This window comes from Carcharodon carcharias, chromosome 13, assembly GCF_017639515.1.
Source record: "Carcharodon carcharias isolate sCarCar2 chromosome 13, sCarCar2.pri, whole genome shotgun sequence".
NCBI lineage: Eukaryota > Metazoa > Chordata > Chondrichthyes > Lamniformes > Lamnidae > Carcharodon > Carcharodon carcharias.
The window spans coordinates 141,075,457-141,090,047 of record NC_054479.1 but is presented as its reverse complement, the minus strand read 5'-3'; the positions used below and the strand labels follow the sequence as shown (position 1 = coordinate 141,090,047).

At 43.9% G+C, this 14,591-nt stretch overlaps 1 protein-coding gene across 3 annotated transcripts in view; it reads left to right on the top strand.

Annotated features, from left to right (window-relative positions):
* Positions 1 to 14,591, top strand: part of frmd4a (FERM domain containing 4A) — a 559,644-nt gene that overhangs the window by 524,950 nt on the left and 20,103 nt on the right. For all 3 annotated transcript variants that reach the window (XM_041203005.1, XM_041203004.1, XM_041203006.1), the window contains 5 exons: positions 1,095 to 1,323; positions 2,378 to 2,434; positions 5,226 to 5,463; positions 8,488 to 8,664; positions 11,488 to 12,350. In XM_041203005.1, coding sequence (XP_041058939.1) covers positions 1,095 to 1,323; positions 2,378 to 2,434; positions 5,226 to 5,463; positions 8,488 to 8,664; positions 11,488 to 12,350 — 1,564 coding nt within the window. The remainder of the gene's footprint in view (positions 1 to 1,094; positions 1,324 to 2,377; positions 2,435 to 5,225; positions 5,464 to 8,487; positions 8,665 to 11,487; positions 12,351 to 14,591) is intronic.

Sequence of the window (14,591 nt, the reverse complement as noted above, 5' to 3'; positions counted from 1 at the left end):
TTCACAGTGGGAATCATAACACTACCATGTTCTTGCCACAACACAAAATCATTCTTGGTATTGATATGATAAATGTTAATATATGTATGATATGTGTGAATATATTACTGCTCAGTGAAATATATTTGTAGGACAATCTTAACCAGAAAGTTCACATTTTGAAAGGCACCATTAGCTTTCTCAAGCATGCAGACTGTTTCAGAGTATCATTGATAATTTGTCTTGCATCATGAAGGCCTGCCCCAACTCCACTCCAGGGTGGGACTTCGAATTTCCGGCCATTTCCGAGATTTTCACCGTCACGGCGACCATCTGGACCTATATGTTTAGTTTCACGCTGGTTTTGGTTGGATGTATGGTAGGCCAAAGTTTCTCATCATTGCTAGCTTAGAGAATTGAAGCTAGATGTGTAGATGAGAAAACGATAGGAGGTTCTGCTGATGGGGTGAGGTGAAGAAGGGTGGGAGGAGGCTCACGTGGAGCATAAACACCAGCATCGACCAGTCGGGCTGAATGGCCTGTTTAAGTGCTGTACAGTCTATGCAACTCTCGCTCATGATGGGCCTTACAGTTGGTGCCATGCTCTGCACCTTTTCATAACGATTTTACAGCTGGTTAAGTTAAGCAATGTCATGCTGAGGAATGTAGCACTTTTGGTGTAGGTCACAGGTATATGCAGACTAGTGCTCTCTCAGCAATGGCCCCAGTTCAGAAAGATACCCCTCACTAACCCAGTGCACTGTTCAATATTTTCCCAGTCATAATCCTGAGGTCTCCCTTGTTTTGCGCCATCAATCTCCATTCAAAGCAAAACCAGATAGAGGTTCTGAGGGTTGAAAATTGAAAACGTTGTTCGCATTTCCGATTGAAGGATGAATTGTGTTGGTGTTGGGATGCCTTGAGAATTTATTTTGTGTTGCTTGACATTTGTTTAATTACCTCTTGCTGCAGAGATTTTAAAAAAAAAAATCCACAGACTCCCAGGTAATAATAGCTGTACAGCCGCTGCTAATGAATGTGAGAACGATCCTGCTTCTTTCTCTTTGGATCTTATAAAGAGAAAAATGTGATTGAAGTTTGCCTTATCCCCCCAGGAGGTTGAGCTGGAAAGACTAGAGAGAGAGTTTGCCATCCAGTCTCAGATCACTGAGGCAGCACGGCGCCTTGCCACTGACCCTAATGTCAGCAAAAAGATGAAGAAGCAAAGAAAGATGTCCTACTTAAATGCACTTAAGAAACTGCAGGACATTGAAAACGCCATCAATGAATACAGGGTCAGGTCTGGAAAGAAACCCACACAGAGGGCATCCTTAATCATAGAGGGTGAGTTGTGATGTTGTTGCTGAAAGATATAACTTCTGCGTTCTTTAACATGTTTATGTATCATTTATTTTAACACAGCCATTAATCAGAACTGTATAACAACTGTATTAAAACAGAACGCTGTGGAATTCATAAATAGAGGCATTGAGCACAAAAGCAGGGAAGTTATGCTGAACCTTTATAAAGCTCTGGTTAGGCCACAGCTAGAGTGTTGTGTCCAGTTCTGGTCACTGCACTTTAGGAAGGATGTGAGGGTCCTTGAGAGGGTGTGGAGGAGATTCACCAGAATGGTTTCAGGGATTTTAGCTACAAGGTTAGTTTGGAGAAGTTGGAGTTGTTCTTGCAGTAAAGGAGATTGAAGGGAGATTTGATAGAGGTGTGCAAGATTATGACAGGTTTAGATAAGGTGGGCAAAGAAAAGCTGTTCTCATTGGCTGATGGTATGAGGACTCAGGGACAATGGTGCAAGGTTTTGGGCAAGAGATACAGGGGTAGAGATGAGGAAAAACCTTTTTACATAGTGAGTGGTATTGAACTGAAACTCATTGCCTATGAAAATGGAGACAAATAATTTTTAAAAGAAATTAGATGAGCAATTGAAGAAAATAATCTTAAAGGTTTTTAGGGATAGAGTGGGGGAATGGCATGGACTGCTCATCAGAGAGCCAGCATGGACTCTATGGGCCGAATGGCCTCTTCGTCTGCTGTATCACTCTAATTCTACATGAATGCCTTAACTAGTCCATACATGGTGTAAATTAAACCCCTTGATGTCTTGGTATCAATATACTCACTATAGGATAACCTATACAGTTACGAGAAATTGGAAGGGTGTGATAGAGTGAACACTCAGATCTGCGATTTCCATCTCTTTGGCAACGCACCTGTATCCGCCTGTCATTTCTCAACATCGGTAGAACCATGATCAGGAACAGAAGGGGTGAAAAATCACTGGCGCAGCAAGTGCTGATCAAGCAAACTGCACTGCATTGGTTAATCCTTCCTATAGTTTGCACTACAAAATTCCTGTACTTCTTTTCTGATTTCTCCATAGAAGCAAACATTGGCTCAGAAGACAGCTCACTGTCGGATGCCCTGGTTCTTGAGGATGGTAAGTAACCCCTTCATTCGGTGTCTCGTGTTGGGTGATCACCATAATCGCAGTATCATCAGGTCATTTTATTATCTTATTAGAAGTAATTTTACAGGGAACAGCTTATTGAGTAGTTGTTTAGTCATCCAACTCCTCACTTTCTTTCCACAGCTATGGCACAACGTCACCATGTTTAGGAATCCCCAAAGCAAACACCATAGAAGGATAGTTTCTGTTTCCCTACAACTTCAATATGCAAACTGTCGGGTAGATAACTTAAAACATAGAAGTGGATTTAAAAAGCAGGGAGAAATAGCTAATGAGTGTCTGCAAACGATGAAAGCAGCACATTGAGTCGATTGGGCCTATGTTCGCTGCCGTTTACAGGAATGAGAGGGGATCTTGTTGAAATGTTTAAAATTCATAGAGGGTTTGACAGGGTAGCTGCTGAAAGGCTGTTTTCCCCTGACTGGGGAATCTAGAACTAGGGGGTCACAAGAGGTCAACCATTTGGGACTGAGTTGAGGAGAAACTTCTTCACTCAAAGGGGTGTGAATCTTTGGAATTCTCTACCACAGAGAGCTGTGAATGCACAGTGGTTGAAAATGCTCAAGACAGAGGTTGAAGATTTTTTAGGGACTCAGAATATGGGGATAGGGTGAGAAGGTGGAGTTTAGGTAGAAGATCAGCCAAGATTTATTGAAAGGTGGAGCAGACTCGATGGGCTGAATTTTCGCTCCCAGGTTGGGGGCATAGAGCCAGGAAAATTTCCAATTCCTCAAACCCTGAATTGTTGACAAGGAAGTATTCAATGAGCGGCATGACACTAGGAAGTTCTGAGGAGCAAAGGGACCTTGGTGTGTGTGTCCATAGACCTCTGAAGGTGGAGGGCATGTTAGTGGGATGGTGAAAAAGGCACATGGGACACTTGCCTTTATCAATCAAGGCATAAATTACAAAAGTAGGGAGGTCATGTTGGTGTTGTATAGAACCTTGGTGAGGCCACAGCTGGAGTACTGTGTGCAGTTCTGGTTGCCGCATTATAGGAAGGATGTGATTGCACTGGAGGGGGTGCAGAGGAGATTCACCAGGATGTTGCCTGGGATGAAACATTTAAGTTATGAAGAGAGGTTGGATAGACTTGGGTTGTTTTCGTTGGAGCAGAGAAGACTGAGGGGTAACCTGATCAAGGGGTACAAGATTATGAGGGGCATGGACAGGGTGGATAGGGAGCAGCTGTTCCCCTTAGTTGAAGGGTCAGTCACGAGGGGACACAAGTTCAAGGTGAGGGGCAGGAGGTTTAGGGGGGATGTGAGGAAAAACTTTTTTACCCAGAGGGTGGTGACGGTCTGGAATGCGCTGCCTGGGAGGGTGGTGGAGGCGGGTTGCCTCACATCCTTTAAAAAGTACCTGGATGAGCACTTGGCACATCATAACATTCAAGGCAATGGGCTAAGTGCTGGTAAATGGGATTAGGTAGGTAGGTCAGGTGTTTCTCACATGTTGGTGCAGACTCAATGGGCCGAAGGGCCTCTTCTGCACTGTGTGATTCTGTGAGAATGTGCCCTGGATATTCGGATTTTTGTTCTGGGGAGCTGGGTATTAATGGGAGTTGGGCCTGCTGCTCCTGGAAACAGTGGGGAGGCAGCCACAGGGGCTGCCAGGTGTGGAGGTGGGCTGTTTAATAGGCTCACCTGGGTGGTTCCAGCACTTTACCTCAGCTTTATAAAAAACAATAAAACCAAAAGCAGCCCTCACCCCTCACACCCCCTCAATCTTCACACTCCCCATGCCCTCACCATGCCAACTCATCCCACTCTTGCCCCTCTACCCACCCTCATGGCCCTTTACAGTCCCATTGCCAACTTCATGCCAATTCATGTCAACCCATGACCCCAGCCACCACCCTTTGCCCTTACATCTTCCATGCAAACTCACCTAGTATCCACCATGAGCAGACCTCAGAGCCCATGCTGAGATGAAATCAAATAATTTCTAAGTACCTAATGATGACTTCACTATTCCTAAAAGAAACACTCTTATTAATGAAAAAAAAAACTTTCAGTACTTTTTAAATTCCTTCAGGTACTTAATCCATAATCAAAACAAACATTTCAGTGAAGTATGTAATCCCTTATGAAAACAAACGTTTGTACTTATAGCCCCACATCAAAGACTTTATAATTACTTGGAGCTGTGAATCAAACTGTGAACTTACAACCCCCCACTGTGATAATGATAGGTTGTAGAATCAATCATGCGGCATTAATCCCATAATGATAGCCCTCAGGCTTATGTCAACAAACCGCTAGTGAAATTGCAAGCAGCCACAACAGGCTATTTTTTTCCCAAAATTTAAAGAGCTTGGGGATTTAAATGCCTTGACAGCTTGACAGTTCCACTGAGCTTATGCACTTTTTATGCACATTCATGTCTAATTTTACCAATCCCAAAGGGCACTTTACCTTGCCAAATAACTCCTGCAGCTTTAGACCTTTTGCTCAAATATCTAAAGCCCACATGTCATGTTTTGGACATCCTGCTAACAAAAAATTGCATCTGTTTGAAGGCAGCTGCGTTTTCATATGTGCCGCTGGCTCAGTGAACCACAGATATGCAGACTACAGCCCACCCCCAGTTGAAAATAGTGGGAGCCAGGATCGGGGGGTGGGACTTCGGGAATCGCGACTCCACCGCCAGCTTGGCTAAGGCGCAAAGCCTGTCGGTTTCTGTGAAAATTCGGGCCAGTGAGTTGCATGACCTACTCCTGCTCCCAGTGCTTAGGTTCCCATGTTTCATTATTTTGCAGAAGACTGTCATGTTACTAGTGTTTCATCGCCGGTACAGTCTCCACACAAAGGCCTCCCTCCACGACCTCCCTCACATCAGAGACCTCCTCCCCCCCAGTCACTGGATGGACTACGGCAGCTGCACTACCATCGCAGTGATTACGACAAGTCACCTATCAAACCAAAAATGTGGAAGGAGTCATCCTTAGATGAACCATATGAAAAGGTCAAAAAACGTGGCTCCCACAGCCACTCCAGGTGAGTCACAACAGTACCAGAGAGACTGCACCATTACGGGCAGAATTCGCTTCTGTTCGAAATGGCACCAGACTCGGTTTATGACCGGCTGATATTACTTGGCTGATATTAACGTCATCACGAGGAGCTCAGTTAACGTCACCAAATGGATCTTACCCGACACGAGGAAATGACCTGGGTCTGTTCCAGTGGTATTGAGAGAAATGCATCGGTTCTTGTGTACTCCTGTAGTATCAGGTGCGGCCCCTTTGTTCAAGTTTCATCGAATTCCCTGACACTCAGCAAGAGCAGAGAGTTCTGCTGGTCTCCCGGTCAATAAACGGCCTCAAAACCGTAAGATCATTCTTACTTGCTGCCCGTGTCAACAATGACTACACTTTGAACTAACTGTTTGTACCCGAAGCACTTTTCGCATTTTGGCCCAGAGTCAGAAACATTCTTGCCCCCAGGGTAGTGTGGAGCAGGGGAGGCATTTAAAACCTTTGTACCAGGCTTTTCCATTAATTAAAAACGGTGTTTTACGTTACTGGGGTTGAAGAGGTGGGGGAGGTGTGGTGCGTGTAGCTATTCCTCTCTTGTTCATTAAGCACAATATGTCAGCGGGAGGCAACCACAGATAAACTTAACACCTGCACAAAATCAGTGAAAATACAGTCATGTTAGATTGCAGAACAGCGTGTGAACCCTGGGGCTGAATATCCCAATAGCTCCCAATGTTGAGAGGGATTCTGTTCGAAAGAAAATATTTGCAGAGACCTATTAACTTGCCACAGATGTTGAAGAGCCAATGTGAAGCAATGTGTCAGACCATGCAGCGCAGTCTGTGTTTTTGACATGACTTTTAGAGAGTCTAGGGGCTGTGAATTTTTCTTTTCATCTATCGTTTTTTTTTTCTTTCTGCAAGTTATAAAAGTTTCGAATTACACATTTTTAAAACACAACAGCCTAACTATATTAGATAATCACCTTGAAATAAATATAAAAGAGCATGGGAGTTCTTGCCCTCTGGCCAATATCTGTCCCTCAATGAACGCCATAATATAAAGAAAAAAATAGTTCCGTCATTTCTCTCATTGCTGCTTTTGGGATCCTGCTGTGTGAAAATTGGCTGCTGAGTTTCCTTACGTGACAACAGTGACTACAGTTCAAGAGTGCTTGACTACAAAGAGCTTTGAACATCCTGAGGTCATGAAAGGTGCTGTGTATCTACAAGCATTTTTTCTTAAGAACAGAATTTTGATTCATGTTTAAAAGGCCCAAATCATTACCTTTCCAGTGCTCAGCAAAATAACTTCCATTTAGCCTAAAATGTGCAGTGTTTGTTTTAATTCTGGGTGAAATTTGCTTCTGGGATATTTCACCTTCTCAGAGTGACCAATGTTGCATATCATTTCCAGCTGATGGGACAGGGCAATCGATCTGACCTCAACTTCTACACAGCCGTTAAAATTAATATCCAGGCACTGATGGCGATTGCCTGACAGAACCAGCATTGTCAACACTTGCAGTTCAGCCAATGACCATCTCCAGCAAGAGAGGATCTAACTATCTCCACTTGACATTTTTTAGCATTACCATCACTGAATCCACCACTTTCAACATCCTGGGGGTTTCCATTGACCCGAAACTGATATGGACTAGCCACATAAATACTGTGGCTACAAGAGTAGGTCGGAGGCTGGGAATTCTGCAGAGAGTAACTCACCTCCTGACTCCCCAAAGGCTGTCCACCATCTACGAGGCACAAGCTGACGCCCCAAAGGCTGTCCACCATCTACAAGGCACAAGTCAGGAGTGTGATGGAATACTCCCCACTTACCTGGATGAGTGCAGCTCCAACTATATCACTCAAACTCTACACCATCCAGGACAAAGCAGCCTGCTTGATCGGCACCCCATCCACCACTCTAAACATTCACTCCCTCCGTTACTGGCGTGTGCCATCTACAAGATGCACTGCAGCAACTCACCAAGGCTCCTTTGAGAGCACATTCCAAACCCAATACCACAAAATCCTCTCCAAGCCACACACTTGGAAATATATCGCCGTTCCTTCATTGTCACTGGGTCAAAATCCTGGGACTCCCTCCCTAACAGCACTGTGGGTGTACCTACACCGCATGGATTGCAGCGGTTCAAGAAGGCAGCTCACCAACACCTTCTCAAGGGCAATTAAGGATGAGCAATAAATGCTGGTCTAGCCAGCAACACTCATCCCATGAATGAATAAGATTCTGATTCATTTAAGATGTTCAAACATAGCTCATGAAGGTGGTAAATTGTGGTAAATTCAGTACATTTTTCTTTTCCTATTCAGATTCTGGATCAAACCTTGCAACATAGCTGCTTTCCCTGCTATGTGGTGCACTCTAGTGTTAATGGAAATGGTCCTGAGCTGTCAGCCTACGGGCCATGAGTTCAAGGGTTCTCATGACGAGTTAGGAAATTGAACTGAATAAATCTCGTACATTTTTGGGCTAGCATCTGAGAAATGGTCATAATAGTTGCCAGATTGTCATTAGAAAGCCAAACAGGGTCATTAATCAATAAAGGGAGTCTTGTCAGCCTGTGCATGACTCTGGTTGACTCTTAATGCCACCTGCAGTAGCCTAACAAGCTTCTATGTCTGTCCAGCCAGCTGTTGTCATGTCCTCAGGGCAGTAAATGTGGCTGGTCAGACTCACCCCCAATACCTAGAACAGGTTTTTAAAATTGAGAACAGCGTGACAGCCACAATGCTGTTGGTGATGGCGATACAAACTTCAGTGTGAAAATTCCACAACAGATAAACTTTTACAAATTATCTCGTGCCTTGGAAACCCATTCAAAAATGCAAAACACTTCAGCGATTCAGCTGCTGCAGAAAGCACTTGAGTGTGTCTCTCACACTCTATGACCAATTCTCGTAACGCTTCTAGCCAACGTTTGCTGGACATAACTCCACCTTAATTTTGAACGAAACCTGCAATAATTTATTGAGCTAAAACCCTTTCAGTGACATTCTGTTTCTGTGTTATTATTTAGCCTGGGGAGTGGACACACGCGGTTTCCCAGTGTAGGGAGCTGTGCAGAGGCAGGAGCTGGTGGATCGCTGCAGAGCAGCCCTATAAGAAGCGCTCCTCACTGGAACTGCTCCCAGTCCAGCATGCCATCCACACCGGATCTACAGATTCGAAGTCCCCCCTATGTCCATTCCACACGGTAAGTGACCTGAAAAATAACCTACATTTCCTCTTGGAAGTAAGAGGAAGAAATGCCAATCCGGTAAATCTGAAAGCTGAAAGCAAGAAACTGTGAAAATATAGGCAAGCTCCATCAGTGAAGGACAGATAACTCTTTCAGGCAGTTAATTCTTACAATGACACCTGTCGTTTAATTTTCCACCTTGCTCTCACTCTGCACCCTCTATTCTCAGCCTCCTACACCATTCTAATGGAGCTCACCCTGAATTTGAAGAGTAACAGCTAGCTTTTTAACTAGGCACTATACAGCTTTCCAGAATCAACATTGAGTTCAAAAATTTCAGATGATAATCTCAGTTTCTATTTTTCACTCCTCAGTTATTGGTTATGATTCGGCTTTTTCCACTTACACATCTTCTTAGACCCACCTTTTGTTTCCTTACTTGTCCCATTGCCATCTCCTTTTTGCCTTGCACCATCATCCCTTTTATCATTTACTCTCTCCTGCCTTCAGTTTATCACAGATCTTCCCTTTTGTTCTCCCCCGTCTCCTCTTTCCCTCCTTCTACACTTGCTTAAAGTCTGTTATGTCCCTAACATTCCACTCCTGAGAAAAGGTCATCAGTCTGAATCATTAACTCTGTTTCTCTGTCTGCAGATGATGCCAGACCTGCTGAGCATTTCCAGCATTTTCTGCTTTTATTTTGGATTTTAAGCGTCTGTCGCATTTTACTTTTGTATTTTTAACTCTTTGGGTTAACCTAGTCTAATGGGTGATTGAATACAACCTTTCCCTTTCAGCTGCAGTCCGATCCGTACATTTCCATTAACAACTGACATGCATATTTTATTTTGCTCTTATAAAGGAAGTTGAACTTGTATCCATATTCTCGCACCTTTTTTCTCAAGATATATCCATACACTGCACTCTGCATATTTCTGTAGAATCAAGATGTTGGTATTTTGCTGAATGTGCTGGCTTCAACTGTTCAAAACTGCATTATTTTTAACATGTTTATGAAGTTGCAAACATCAAAAGCATGTATCATCAAGAAAAAAACCCTAAGGATAATTCATTGATCCCAAATTGAGGGATGTGCAAGTTGGAGGCCGTGGGGAGGCTACAACACTAGCACACTAGCAGTAAGGCCTGCACTGTATTTGAGCACAGCTCCCATTTTGCCGTGTAGGATTAGTGAGTTTGCCCTTTTAGGCCCAATTTTAATTCTGTGTAGAAGAGTGGGTTTTGAGTGAGTTAAAATCTTTGCCCATAGTGATTGGCAGAGTGCAAGAGCCAAATATCATGGAATCGAAGGATAGTACAGCACAGGAGGCCATTCAGTCCATTCAATTTGCCCCAGCTCTTCGAAGAGCAATCCAGTTACTCCCACTCCTCCACTCCCCTACTCTAGTCCTGTTTCACTGCCACTTTTCCTGCCTCAAATGTTTACCCTGTTCCCTATTGAAGGCCATCGCTGAATCTGTATCCACCACACTATCAGGCAGTGCATTCTAAGGTTGAACGACTCGGTGGTGGGGGTGACTGTGCCATCTTGAAACCTTTAACTCACAATTCCAGCTCAGGTACCTGCGTTTTCCAGCAATGCCACATGAGGCCACCCATCTTCTCAATAAACCAGATGTTACCTTCCATTGAGAGTTACATTTTTTTTTACCTTGGTCACCCTGGGCAAAGTCTCGGTACACAAGAGAGCCAGGGTGGGCAGCCTGGCTTCCCTCGCCAATGCCAACGTCACTCTTAACCAGCTACCAGGAGATGGCAAACAAGTTTCGGGCAGGAACAAGGGGCACCCAACATCTGCCTGGCCCTTCTCAAGTCAAAGACCATGAGATTGGCTCTGTCGTTCCCTGTATCAGTGCTCCCAACACCCAGCACCATTGTACCAACTTAAAACTTCATTCTTTAAAATGCGCCAAATTAATTTCCAGTTTCAAGTTATGTAGCAATCTCTAACTGTCGCTCCCAGTGGTTTTTTTTTCAGTGGATTGGTAGGGGGTTCGTTGAAATGTGAGCAACTGGTCCCAGTACAGAGATATTTGGATGGATTAGGAAGTTGGACTAGCAGCTAGCTGGTGTTAATGAATGTGATGAATACAATGTGATATGAGACTAAGAAAGAGGAATAATTAGTGGAACTATTACTAGCATCAACATAGAAATTACAGCACAGTCTATAGGTTTGCAGTTACTTGTGGTCTGAACCCATTGACAAAATTTGTAACAGCCGTGAATAATCAGAACAACAACTTAGGATGTATGGTCAAAAATAAAGTGCATCTCCCAGTAAGAACTTCTAAAAAGAGCCGCATGAGGAACTGGTGTACAAATCTCCTCACTATGCTGCTGGAGAGGATACACTGAAAAGCAGCGAAATGAATATTTTGAATTCTTCATCTAAGGAAAGATGACAGAAACCGGGAAGGTTTTCACTGGAGAAGCAGCAGCTCGCTCTTGTTTCTTGAGGTGTTCAGGACTCTAAGAGCTGGGGATGACTTGAGCTCTCATAAACACACACAGTGTCATGAATTCAAACGCAGCAGTGAGAAGGCGAACACGCATTTTAGGTTGAACTGCTTTACAGAGAGATTGGCGAATATATGGACAGTACTGCCTGCGAGATTACAGGCCTGGGAATGTTAGCAAATAAGGGGAACTAGACAGTATTTGACTGAAAGTGTGCAAAGAGCGTGAGTGATGTACTAGTGCATAGTGTTTTTCAAATGGTGGGACTTTTTCATATTGCCTGTGGTGGTATCTTTGGTTCTGTACATCCCTAAGAGACACAATCCAAATGTAACAATTTGTCTTTCACTTTTTCAGGTCGGTTGATATTAGCCCCACTCGCCTGCACAGTTTAGCACAGCACTTTAGACACAGGAGCTCCAGTTTGGAATCCCAGGGCAAGTTGGTTGTGTCAGAGAATGAAACAGGGAGTCCAGATTTCTACACCCCAAGGACTCGTAGCAGTAATGGCTCTGACCCTTTAGATGACTGCTCCTCTTGCACCAGCCACTCCAGCTCGGAACACTACTACCCCGCTCACATGCATACCAACTACTCCACGCTGGCTGAGGACTCGCCATCCAAGGCCAGGGAACGGCAGAGGCACCGGTCTGCCGGAAATCTCGGTTCCTCCAATTCAGGGAGCATGCCCAATCTGGCTGCTAAGAACGGCACTGGAAACGGCAGTGGGTTTTACCTTCACAGCCAGAGCCAGCCTTCCTCCCAGTATAGGATTAAGGAATATCCTTTGTACATCGAGGGAAGTCCGACACCAGTGGTGGTGCGCAGTTTGGAAAATGACCAAGAGGGACATTACAGCGTGAAAGCACAATTTAAAACATCGAACTCCTATACCGCAGGTGGGATCTATAAGGATACTTGGCATGGAGATGATCTTGATTCAGTAAAGCTGACGCCATCACGCTCTCAAATTGTTAGGACTCCTTCCCTTGTTAAAGATAATGCTGAGAGGGGCACAAACAGAACTGCATTGTCTGATGAACTGCGGTCATGGTATGAAAGGTCTTCAGCCACACTGAAGGACCACAACAGACTCTCTCATACAAGCTCTGACTCATCAGACAGGAGTTCCCCGTACAGCACAGCTCAGAGCGCCTTCATGGCTCACAGTAGGATAACCCATATGCCTCAGACATCCAAAGCAACGTCAGCTGTTTCAGGTAAAACGTTTGTTTTCTATCCATGGTTTTACAAAGTATTCACAGCACAGAAACAGGCCATTCAGTCCAGCTGGTCCATGCCGATGTTTATGTTCCATAAGAGCCTCTTCCCAACCCATCTTCATCTCATCCTGCCAGCATATCCTTCTATTGCTTTCTCCTTCATGTGTATTTGTAGCTTCCTCTTGAATGTAACTATGCTATTTGCCTTAATTACTCCCTGTGATAGCAAGTTTCACATCTAACTACCCTTATTTTTTATCATTCAAAATATATTCCGGTGCTCCTGTGCACAAGTGACAGCAAATGGAATTACGAAGAAAGGGCATTGAAATCTTGGTGCCCCGAGATTTACTGCTTGTCTGTTGGCAAAGATGTTATATGTGTGTTTGTGTGAAACTCAACTGGCAGATATTATCGTACAAACACAGACTTAATGAGTTCTGGATGTGGATCAGTTTGTAGCCCTCTGGACTCTGAGTCAAAAGGTTCTGTGTTGAAGTCCCAATCCAGGGCTTGAGCACAAAAGTCAAGGTTAACATGACAATGAAGGAGTGCAGCACTGTTGGGGATGCTATCTTTCGGGTGAGATGTTAGACAGAGGGCCTGTCTGCTCTCTCAGGTGGATGGAAAATATCCCATGGCATTATTTTGAAGAGGAGCAGGGGAGTTCTCCCCATTGTCTTGGCCAATATTTATCCCTCAAACCACATCACACAAACAGATTAACTGGCTTGTATCACATCACTGTTTGTGGAAGCTCATTTTGTTTCTTGCATTACAACCTGTAACTACACTTGCAAAGTGCATCATTGGCTGTAAGTCAATTTGAGACATTCTGAGATTGTGAAAGGAGCTATACAAATGCAACTGTTTCTTTACGTTTTAACAAATGTTTTAATACTTCCAGTAAAGCCACGATAAAGGTGTTTATTGGATGCGAATGTGTCAGGAGTTAGTATAAAAATATGTTTCAGTGTAACTTGCAGTCCTTTATGTCAAAAGGGAACGGTTATTCCAGTGTCACATAAGGTGACAGGTTTTGCAGTTTTATCGTGTATTTTCAGCAATTATTGAGATTTATTGAAAAATGCAGTTTGAGGCACTCATAAGTGGGGAGAGGAAGATTTGAGGGTTCAAGAGGAGAGTTAGATAGATTTTTGGTGGACAAGGGAGTCAGGGGTCATGGGGGGTGGTGCGGTGCAGACAGGAAAGCGGAATTGAGAACACAATCAGATCAGCCATGATCGTATTGAATTGGCAGAGTAGACTTTAAGGACCGAGTGGCCTACTCCTGCTCCTAAATTCTACGTCCCTATTAAGCTTCATCATTTTGTCGAAGAAGAAAAGAAAAACTTGCATTTCAATAGCACCTTTCATGACCCCAGGATGTCCCAAAGTGCTTTATAGCCAATGAAATATTTTTGAAGTGTAGCGTAATGTGGGAAACATAGAAGCCAATTTACACACAGCGAGCTCTCACAAACAGCAATGTGCTAATGACCAAACAATCTATTTTCCTCATGATGTAGATTGAGGGATAAATATTTGGTCAGAACACTGGAGAGAATTCCTCTGCTTTTCCAAAAACTAGTGCCATGGGACTTTTTACATCCACATGAGTGAGCAGTCAGAGCCTCAAATCAACATTACTCCAAAAGATGGCATCTCTGACAGTATAGCACTCCCTCATGTACTGCATTGGAGTATCAAAAAAAATGCCAGTAATAATTCTCATTAAAACATTGGATATTCTTGAAAATGTCACAGCCAACTTGATAAATGCGCATCTATTAAAATGAAGTTTTCCAATATTTACCCCAAACATAGTGGAAATAGAAATCCTTTGAAAATTGCCCCTCATTCTCAGAGTCTGACCTCAGGGTCTGCACCTTAACTATAATGTCCTTTCAACATTCATCTTTTCAGGAGGGTACCTGTAGGTTCTGGATCCCCATGATTCTTTACATCGTAGATAGCCCTCTCATTATCTAGCGCTGGGAAGGTGCCACATTCTCATCGCTTCCCACTCCTCCAAAACCCTTGTGCCCTAGAAATTAACTGATGCCATGTCCTTATTAACAATTGGCCTGGGCCATAAGAGCAAAGAAACATTGCGATGACACCAGGTGAGTTGGAAGGGATTGGGGCAGAGAAGCATGCAATTATTCGGGGGGGGGGGAAGTGGGGGGCCTTTCAGTCCATCTCTCTTTTTATCATTATCTTTCAGAATCGCAGAAT